The 11,173-nt window shown below is 39.9% G+C and overlaps 1 protein-coding gene across 1 annotated transcript; it reads left to right on the top strand.

The window, feature by feature from the left end:
• Positions 1 to 971: 971 nt before the first annotated feature.
• pdyn (prodynorphin) lies at positions 972 to 2,696 on the top strand. Its single transcript, XM_010875768.4, has 3 exons — positions 972 to 1,083; positions 1,384 to 1,513; positions 1,917 to 2,696. The coding sequence occupies exons 2-3, from the start codon at positions 1,391 to 1,393 to the stop codon at positions 2,580 to 2,582; spliced, it is 789 nt and encodes a 262-aa protein (XP_010874070.1). The 5' UTR covers positions 972 to 1,083; positions 1,384 to 1,390; the 3' UTR covers positions 2,583 to 2,696.
• The last annotated feature ends 8,477 nt before the right edge of the window (positions 2,697 to 11,173 follow it).

Here is an 11,173-nt window from a genome sequence, read left to right on the forward strand (position 1 = left end):
CAATGGTAGACCCAATTATGACATAATGTGTGCCTCTAAAGTAGAAAAACGTGTTGTTTCATGAAGAGTAGGCGACTTTGAAAGAGAAAGGATTAAATTGGGACTCTGGTGTTGGACAAAAGGGAGCTTATCAGTTGGTTCTTGCTCAGACATTTTCCTGATAACGTCAGCTTGCGAAGTGGAGGTGCACTAAAGCCCAGCCAAAGCAGTGGTGCAAATTAAACAGCAGATCAAGACATCAGAGAAAACACAAAATGCCCACTCAAGGTTGCCTAGGGAACACTTTACCAATTTGATTGGAGTTCATAAAAAAATGAAATGACAAATCACATCTTTATCCAGGGATGAAACAAGAAAACATTAATGAGCATACATGTATTTTTTTAATCATGTTCTTGTTTGGTCATTCTGTAAAAGAATAAACGGTAGCTTTCATCAAATATTTCTATGAGAAAACTGTAGGCCTGTTATTTGTTTGGCTCATAAGTTCCTGACAACACACTGACTTGGATTTACAAATCATCAATTATGATTATTTGGATCAATGTTTTCGTGATAAAGGAAAAAGACTTGCATGATTTTTATAAAATTAATGCCAAGGCCAATATTACATTGAACATTTTAAACGTACATATTTTACAAAATATATATTTAGGTCTTTCGTTTAATAATGCAATTACCACTCCGTTATTACACAATTAATGAAGCCTAATGAAAGTGCAATTTATCGTAATTACCTGTTGTAACCCAGTAACTTGGGAATGCAATAGAACGCGTGTGATTATTGAGTTGCCAAGTTTCTAAAGCGAATGTTGAGTGGGCGTTAGATAATAAGGAGAGAGGCAAGGAGAGATACGGGTACGAGTGGGCTTATTTGCGCAATATTTCTCCTATTGGTCACGTCATAGACGTTATTCTGATGTTCAGCAGTGACACAACGAAGATTCCATCAATAAAAAGAAAGGCGACAAGCCAGTCGAAAGAAAAACTTTTGGGGAAGAACATACACCGACTCATCATATGCGCACTTGTTCCTGCACCTCTCCACGCCCGGTTGAACTACATTTCTCCAACGTCAATAAGGTACATTATATTATATTTGGATTATTATACAAATGGTTGTTATTGTTACTGGTGTTATAAAATATATAAAATATTATCAAATACTAACTAGTTAGTGGGACTGAACAGTTTTGCGTTACACATGTATTCGGAATTAATGGGCTTTGTAATCAGACTTGCAAATGTGAATATATATAATATGTAACTACTTTAATAAGCTTTTGGCAAATCTGGTGGCCACGCCATATCGCCCGGCGCTTTAGTAATTTGCCTTAATTATGTGAATATTACATCTTCCTCACGTTGTCTCTTTTATTTAAGGGGAAGAATGGAGTGGTATGTCCTAGTGCTGGTACTTAGCTTACCATCTTCAACCCAAGCGGACTGTTCCTCCCAGTGTCTGCAATGCGCCCTGCAAATACTCAATACAGACATCCCCGTCAACAGTCTGGTAAGATTCGTCTTACATAATGGCTACTTTGCGTATGTAGATAGTTATGTTTAACTCTATTTTTTTAATGTTTCTATGATGTTCCCCCTTTTTTTTTTATCAAAATGCGCGGTGCGTTGAACATTTTGTGGTCTCCAATTTTCGTTGCAGCACCATGGAGAGCGCACCGTGCTTGAGGAAGCGCAGTTGTGAATGGTGTAAAACAAAAACAAAAAAACATAAGCCTGGAGTAACAATAGCTTGTGACTTCAACAACAAATTGATATTTTTCTATATTAAACAATATCATAAAACTTGGTGTGCGCATGAAGATTTGCCTTCTCCAGCCATTTTCATTTTGTTACCTTTATAATGTTGTCAATACATTTTCAGGTGCTCACTCCCATTTGCATTTACTTTCCAGACCTGTACCTTGGAGTGTGAGGGAACTCTCCTGACCACCGCCGAGTTACACAAATGCGGGAAGACCCTACAGACGCGCGCTGTAGGCTTTCCTGAATTCAGCGATGAGCATGCGGGTGCACGGAGTGCGCCGGAGTGGGAGGATGGTCAAGACGCTTCAATTACAAACGAGGTCAAGGGATTCGGTGGATTCATTAAACGAATTGATGAAAACAAAAACAAATTGTTCACATTTCCTTGGCGCGAAAACGGCATTGTTAAAGGATCGTACGCGTTTCCTACGAAATATGAGGACCTGCTTAGAAAATTTGGAGAGAGAGACCTCCCGGAATTTTTGGAAGACGATCAGGCTGCGGGTGCTGAAAACGAGGTGGTAGAGGACAACGATGACGCAGCAATAAATAAAGTAAAACGTTACGGAGGGTTCTTACGCAAATTTGGTCCAAAGACAAAGTCAAAGAGAAGTGACTCCAGGGAGGAAGGTAGTCACGAGGAGCTGCAAAAGCGATATGGGGGTTTCATGCGAAGGATTCGGCCGAAGTTGAACAACTTAAATAACTTGAAGTGGGACAATCAGAAGCGATATGGTGGCTTTCTACGTCGCCATTACAAATTATCCGTTCGTTCAGATGAGGAACCTTATTCATATGATGACTTCAGTCTATAGAAACTTATCCGGCAAATAACATACCACGATTATACGATATTATCCATATGTGTGCTGCCTTCTTCTGTGTGACGGATTTACATGACGAACCAATTAATTTGTGTTTAATTAGTAAAATATTATTTATTACAATAGACTATATGATGTTTGTTTAATAAAACAATGAATAAATACTTTATTTGTCGAAGTCGCAACTTAACATTTTTGTGTTGCTTAAATTAAAAAGATTTAAAGAAGAACGGTTGATTCAGTTCAAATGTGCTCCTTTTGCATATACACCTATTCAGCTACTCACGTGCACACACCTGTCTGATGTATGTGCACATATAGCCTATAGCCTAACTATGAAGACCAAACAACATATTGCAATTTATCAATTGCAAAAATGGAACAAGCGCGTTTATTCTGACACCGCGTATATGTGATCCTAAACGTCTTCAGGTGTCAAAGTAAAAAACAACTGCAACAACTTGCGAATGAGTAAAAGCACATGGCCAAGATAAACTGTGGTGGTTCTGGCTCGTGTTGCATTCCAGCACCACGGAGAGCGCTTCTCTTTCAAGAGGAGCTTTCAGTGCATTCATGGTTATTGCATTCACGGTCTACTGGAATGATTCACAATAAATAAACTTCAGTTTAGTAGCCACTTAAAATCTGATACGCAAATCATTGACTTTAAAATCAATTATCTAAAATCCCATTTTAAGAATCCACCAAACGTTAAACTTTTTTACATACAGTTCCACTCAATCAATGGCACAGATAATTACAGTTCAAATATTAACTGACACTTGAATGGTGAGTCCAGTAATTTAAAGTTGTATGCCAGCTATTACATTTGCTCTATTCTAGTGCCCCCACCTGTTAGCAATACGTTTATAAGCTCAGTGATCGCAAGCCGCTCCCCAGAGAATCTGGAGATGCAAAATTAACACTTCAGCGTCCCCTATAGGCATCTCTGTTATCAAGGTGAGAGCCTAGAATAGCATATTAGTACAATCAACTCAGGTTTGAAGACTCTAGAAATACTGAGGTCGCAGCAAAACCAGAGGACAACAACTTCTACTCTTTGCTCACTTGAAGGAAATACAAACTGAAATATTTCTTTGGGCAAGTCAAAACCTTAGGCCCTATCTGGAGGGGCAATGCCCCGTTTTGCTCCTACCCCGTGGCGCTGGGCCTGGGTTATACTCCCTCAACTCTTTGCACCCCTGCCTGATTTAAAAAAAAATATAAAAAAAAATAATAATTCAAATGTGAGATGTAGACAGTATGTTTTCTGCCAGGAAGACCATGTATATGTAAGGAATTCTGCTCTATAAAAAAACACACATTTTCAAAATGCCTAATTACTGTGAACACACAAGTGTACTGATATTTCACACCTATTGCACAATTTTTTAAATCTAAAAAGCCCTTTGGCACAAATTCCCACACTATCAAAACAGTATAGGAGCAGTTCTCACCAAACAATATTGTTGTATTGATTAAACCTAATGGTCACTTCCACTGATGAACATTTGAGCATGACTGAAAGGGCTAGTCTACATTTCTAAGTGTCTGTTCCTTGCCAATATGCGCTCTCTCTCTTCTACATCACCTCACCTTTTCTCTTTTCCCTCTTTTTCTTTTTCTGTGTCTACATTGTCAATTGCCTTCCGAAAATACAGCTTTGTTTGGCTCGATCTTTCCATTTTCCTCTGTTTCAGACAAGAAAGGAAATCCCACATCACTGTATTGATATAAAGGAAAGTCTTTCACAAAACATCTTTATAACAGGTAATTCACTGGAATACAGTCAACAGTCAGGATTTCATTGATTGAGGCTCAACGTAAATGTAGCTACAATAGTATATAGCTAGATAACTATCACCACTGTCAACTAGCTAGGTTTCTGTAGCTTTGATATTAGCCAGGGTCCTAATCACTTTGATATTAGAACAAAAAAATGTGGACTCTACTCCCGTACTAGCCTCTTTACACTGGCTGCCTGTTAGGGTTTGGTCAGATTTTAAGGTTTTATTGTTGACCCATAAATCAATACATGGACTTGCTCCTACTTACCTCGCTGAAATGATCCAGCCATACATACCTACACATAACCTACGATTGCAAGATGCAGGCCTTTCAATTGTACCCAGAATCTCTAAACAAACAGCCGGAGGCCGGGCCTTTTCTCATGGAGCTCCACTACTGTGGAACGATTTGCCAATTTAGGTTAGAAATGCAAACTCAGTGCAAACTTTCAAGTGTCTACTAAAGACTCATCTCTACAGCACAGTCTATGATTAGGTGTAGCCTTGCCCAGGGGCGTGAAGGTGACCAGTAGGCTTGATACTGTCCACCCTTGCTGTCTTGCCAGGTGGGCTCTCATCGCCACTGAGATGCCCTCCTTCCAATGCCTCTCGGCGGCTGAGTCATTGGCTTGTTATTCTCTCTCTGTTGCGTACTTGTGCAATTGGGCTGTACTCTGCTGGCAATACTTGGCCCTCATTCAGGGTGGTTGCGGTTGGTGGGTGTCCCTTTGGTTGATGCTTGGCAATGTGGGTGGATTGATTTCCTGTCTGTTGGGCCCTGTCCGGGGCCTCCGCCAGATAGGGCCACAGTGCCAGACCCCCCTGTCTCAGTCCCAAGGTCTTACGCTGCTATATTATTGTGCTGGGTGAGTAGGGTCAGTTCTCCTTCCCCACTTAATTCTCCTTCTCCACTATAAATCCTTGTTGAATTTTTTGAACTTAGGAGGGCATGAGGTCCTGGCCCACATCTGCGGAGTACCTGGCTTGTGGGACCCATTGCTGTCCCTGTCCAGAGTCCTCCTGGTTGTGTTGCAGATCGAGACGATGCCTGACGATTTCAGCTGTCACTTTGCTGATACCTCCCCTGTGTTGTCCCTGTCCTTGTCCATCAGGTCATGCTTCCGACCTGGACTGGAAGTTTAAATAGACTCTAGACTCAGCACACATTTATTAATTATTACAATTGTAATCTAAATATGTTCACCTGGTACAGCCAGAAGAGGACTGGTCACCCCTCTGAGCCTGGGTTCTCTCTAGGTTTCTTCATACATTTTGGCATTCTTAGGGAGTTTTTCTTAGCCACTGATATTCAACACTACTGTTGTTTGCTCCTTGGGGTTCACTTTGTGACATCTGCTGATGTAAAAAGGGCCTCATAAATAAATGTGATTGATTGATATTAGGAAATTAAACAACAATACAAAAAAATTTCAGTTGATCGTTGCTTTAGAATGAAGTGGCTGCTTTGCTGTCTTAGGGCCTGGCCAACTTGTCATTTTTAAGTAAACCATGAAGTCCTTATTGTAACAGAGAATTATTTTGGAGAATGTGAGGCCATGTGTCAAAAAGCTTAAGTTGAAATCGAAATGCTGTGGATGGGTTGGGGGCGGGGGTGTGCATGCAAGGAAAAAATGGCAACCACGAGTAGCAAACCTGTCAGTCTGATCTGTTGTCTCAACTGTTTCATACACAAAGGCATACACAAAGACAGTCATATTGTATGTCTTATTAAGTAGTGGACAAAGGCTTTTCTAGCTCTTGAGCACCTTTGCCACACGGGGGCTCTATCTAGCAATTGCCAATAGAGGGAGACAGTTTATTTTTTATTTTGAAAGTAGGAACTTTCAAAGATTGTGTGTTTGATTGTGCACTTAAATTTCTTAGTAATACAGGACTTATGAACAGGATTTAGAGCAGACGGTCAGATTAATAGTTGGAAAGAAATGTTTTATTGGGTATACAGTTAGTTCAGATGATTAATGAAGGACGTTATATAAGTGTATTGACTACAGTAAATGGATTAATGAAGGATTCTGGGATTTTTGTATTTTATGAGGGAAAACTAGATAAATTCTCTTTTTCATTTGGTCATCCAATTTTACTGGGAACAAACCTGGTTGCACTTCATGTAAAACAACAGGAACTTGCATGTCTGACCACAGCGTCCATTTCATTGATGCCAATTATTATGATTGACACCAAGAGAAGCTAGATAGTAAAGTGATTAAACTTTCTAGATAGGTAGTTAACCAATTTAAACATATATATGGCATATGATCCCAATGGCCTGCGTCAATCAAATTACTTTCATTAAAAACCTTTTATCAATATTCAGGCTGCATATTTTTTGGCAAAATATATTAATAATTGCATCAATCTATTCTGCCAATTATACCTTACTATTCCATAAATTTTTTAATTATAAATATAATTTAAATATAAAATATTTAAATATAGTTTATTTATCTCATATAAAGTTGGTAAATAAATAGAGATGTTTCAGGTATTTTCCATTAAATATTATTGTCTTTGCTTCATATCTGTAAATTAGCTAAAATACTGCCCCAAATAGGAGACAGTAATTTAAAGCGAGGCTTGATTATATACTGTACATTTAGAGCTAGTTCTGTATGAATATGCTATAAGATTTGTTTCAGTAGGCCTACATTATGATAAAATTGGCTACTAATTAAAACCATTTAAGTGTGTACCGCCTTAGTATTCACAGTAATTGTGTGTTGGAAGTTGCAAAGCATTTTCACAAATTCAAAGTTTCCAATCGGGAGACAAGGCATTTGCTCAGTAACCCAATAAATTAAAAGGACCATTGGTCCTGAGACTAAAGCAAACAGAGGGTCCTTTTGAATGAGGGCAGGAGAGAAGCCAGAAGGGTTCTACAGAGTGACCTGGGGGCCCGATGAATAGTCATACCATCTACCCATGGGCTACCTAGGCTGCCCAGACTATCTTTCAACTGTTCACTTCCTCCTTTTCAGTGGGAAGAGATTAGACTCAGAGCACCGGGGCTGGAGTGGATGTAGTATTTATTAGATAAGTGTTAGGGTACGTGACAGGCAGACAGACTGCATGCCTTCCGTAGAGCACCTCCCCACATCTCCTCTAGCAAGCCGTGGATGTCCCCCACCTAACCAGAGAAGTGATGAGAACACACTAACTCAAACTTCAGCTTATCTTTAGACTGTTCAGATGGGTAGACAACACACAGCGGTCAGAGGTCAATTCCCAGGGCCTTCCTTAAAAGTCTCAGCGACCGATCACTTCCAGCGAGTTAATGGAGCACAGCGAATGGATTGCAGGACATGTATATCCCAGTGCCACCATATCCTATATCACTGTAATAAAACACAAGGGTCGATTTGTCTCTCCAGCACTCATGGAGTGCAGTCAGTTATCCCAATGGGAAATGTGTGTTCAAACATCACAAACCCACGACAATTTAGAAGTCAATATCCCAAGCAGCCTGTTCCTTTTACCAAAGGGAAGGAAACCGTCCTAACTACTAAGATCTTATGTTGTCAACATATTTCAGCTCTCCAAGACCCCACCTACACACGTCCTGTCATTGATACTATTGACACGACTGAGGCAGTTACCTGTCCTGTGTGGAGCGCAGCACGGTGGCTCGGCAACGTCTGGCGTCATCCTCAGGTGGACGGAGGGGATGTTGCATGAGGGGAGCCGCCATCTTCTTGCTCAGCTGCAGGTTGTTCCTGGTTCCTGGTTCTAATCCCACAGTGTCAGCGACTGGTCTTTTAACAGCTTCCTGAGAGGGTTTCAATACCTGCCTCTTCATCTGGATAGGGCTCCTCCTGATATGCTTCTCTAGCAGCCCCTTGACAGGCATCTAAATCTGGCAGCGCTGTTTCTCCAAACAGGCCTTTGTGCTATTTGACAAGCACTGTAGTATTGTATTGGTAACAGTCTACAGATTATGGAGTTCTATACATGCCAACATCATGCTGAATTAAAAATGCTAAAATGAGGTGTCCTGAATAGCGTAGGGGTCTCCCCATGGTACAGCTCCCCCATTAGAAACAGGATTTGAATATGGATCACAGCTAAGCAACAGTAAGGACTCAGAGGGTGGTGCAAACTGCAGGTGGGTGTTTATGATGTCAGCACTGTTGGTTGGGTGTTGGGGATGTCCGACTTGTGGTTGGTCGGGCCCCTGCAAGCTCAGTACACTCCTGTAACAGACTATTTTGGATCACAGCCCATATATAAATACCAACGCTAGTTTGGAGTCTACAGTCTAAAGTTCTTTCATTTCAGTGGACCACCATTCTAATCCAACTCATAATGGCTACCATGATCGAATCTGAACCTGTACACTTCAAACTGACATTTGACTTGGCAACAAAAAAATTACTTTACATCCCAATAGCCCTTCTGTAGTGCTAAAGGCAGGTCCCTTCCCTTTGAATGGCAGATACTTTTCAATAATGTCTCTGTCATCCATGAAAACAAATATGATATTATCTGTATTGCTGAATACAATCTTTATAGCAAAAACTGTTAGAGAGCCCCTGCAGTCTCATGTTCAGCTCATTTAAACATGCAAATATATCTGCCAGGTAGGCTAATTTTGCCAGGCATACTAGACCAGGGGTTCTCAAACTTTTCAGACCAAGTACCAAATCTGATCAAACTAAACAATCTAAAATATCAATGGCGGATCAAATTATGTACTTTCTTGATTGTTAGTATACAGCTCCAGAAAAAATTAAGAGACCACTGCACTCTCTTTCCTTTCCAAAGAAATTGCAAAGGAAAGTTCTGAGTTAGGAACAGAAGAGTTCAATTTGTAGTGGTCTCTTAATTTTAACCCTTGTGTACCTCACAACCTTCCTACTTATTTTGAAAGGAAAGAACAAGGTGCAGTGGTCTCTTAATATGTTCCGGACCTGTATTTATGGATGTAATATAATTGAGAAAATGTTGTTTGCAAACACAAAATATGTAATTAGCACTGTTATTTAGCTTGCTCACATTAACAGAAGTATTGCTTCTAATATGCTACCCAACATAACACAACAGGCAATTATCATGTGATATGAAAAAAGTGTCTCCGGATCCAGAAATTCAACAACAGTCGTTTATATTCTGTCAGAGGATAACAACTGGCTTTTCTTGTTGCGCACAGGTCAGATCCCAAGGTATTGCTTAGACATCAACAGTAAAAGAGGTTCCAGATAGACTTTGGTCTGGCCTCCAATGGGAAGTATTCTGGGAACTGTTCTTACATATCTTGAATAGCAGCATCAAGGGTCATATCCAACATGTGCAGATGGTTCTCCAAGGTTAAGTAGAAACATCTCTTGCATTGACTTTAATTACAAAAAAGCTGCAGCTTTTTCTTTATAGCTGTGATTTAATCACACATGTCAAAAACTGTTAAAGAGAGCCCCTGCAGTCTCGTGTTCAGCTCATTTAAACATTCAAATATATCTGCCAGGTAGGCTTATTTGCCAGGCATATTTGATCATCAAATGTAATTGCCTAAGGGAGATTGTTGTTTTGCACAAGAACATCTGGGGGGCCCAAGCTTCGCCTCTATCATAAAATCTAGTATTTTTATTTTATATCGTGTTTCTATGCTGTTATCACAACTGGTAGGTTAATCTACGGCAGGATCCGCTTTATATGTGTATGTACCACTTCATAAATGTGGCTCCTCAAACGTTAGCCTGTTTGTACAGTTAGCACCCAAGTACAGTAGCCGATTTGCACCGGAATTTCTAACGTAAGTACGTGGACTACATGTTAGTCGCAAAAACATTGGTTTTTTATAAAAAAATAAATATTAAAACAGCATTTGGCTTCTTAGATTTAAATAGTAATTTGTATTAATTTCAAATTGTTCAGTGCAGACAAAATTCCAGAAACATGATGTTCCATCAGGGGGTGTTCCATCTACCACAGTTTGAGAACGTCTGGTCTGGACATAGAACAGCTAATATGCCAAATGCAATATTTATTTACAGTTGTGCTCATAAGCATTTGCATACCCTGGCAGAAATTGTGAAATTTTGGCATTGATTATGTAAATACGACTGATCATGCAAAACTGTTTAAGGATTGAAGGATATTGATCATACGAAGTCATTTATTATCACATAGTTGTTTGACTCCTTTTTAAATCATGAGAACAGAAATCACCCAAATGGCCCTGATCAAAAGTTTACATAACCTTGAATGTTTGGCCTTGTTACAGACACACAAGGTGACAAACACACAGGTGAAAATGGTAATTAAAGGTGAATTTCCCACACCTGTGGCTTTTTACATTGCAATTAGTGTCTGTGTATAAATAGTCAATGAGTTTGTTAGCTCTCACGTGGATGCACTGAGCAGGCTAGATACTGAGCCATGGGGAGCAGAAAGAACTGTCAAAAGACCTGCGTAATAAGGTAATGGTAACTTGATAAAGATGGAAAAGGATATCAAAAGCCTTTCAAATGCCAGTCAATACTGTTCAAACACTTGTTTAGAAATGGAAAATTCAGGGATCTCTTGATACCAAGCCAAGGTCAGGTAGACCAAGAAAGATGTCAAAAGTGCTAGAATTGTTCGGGATACAATGAAAAACCCACAGGTAACCTCAGGAGAAATACTGGCTGCCCCGGAAAAAGATTGTGTGGTTGTTTCAAGGAGCACTATACGACGTTACTTGAACAAAAATTAGCTGTATGGTCAAGTTGCCAGACAAAAGCCTTTACTGTGCCAATGCCACAAAAAAGCCTGGTTACAATATGCCCGACGACACCTTGACAC

Source organism: Esox lucius, chromosome 12 (genome assembly GCF_011004845.1).
Source record: "Esox lucius isolate fEsoLuc1 chromosome 12, fEsoLuc1.pri, whole genome shotgun sequence".
Classification (NCBI taxonomy): Eukaryota; Metazoa; Chordata; class Actinopteri; order Esociformes; family Esocidae; genus Esox; species Esox lucius.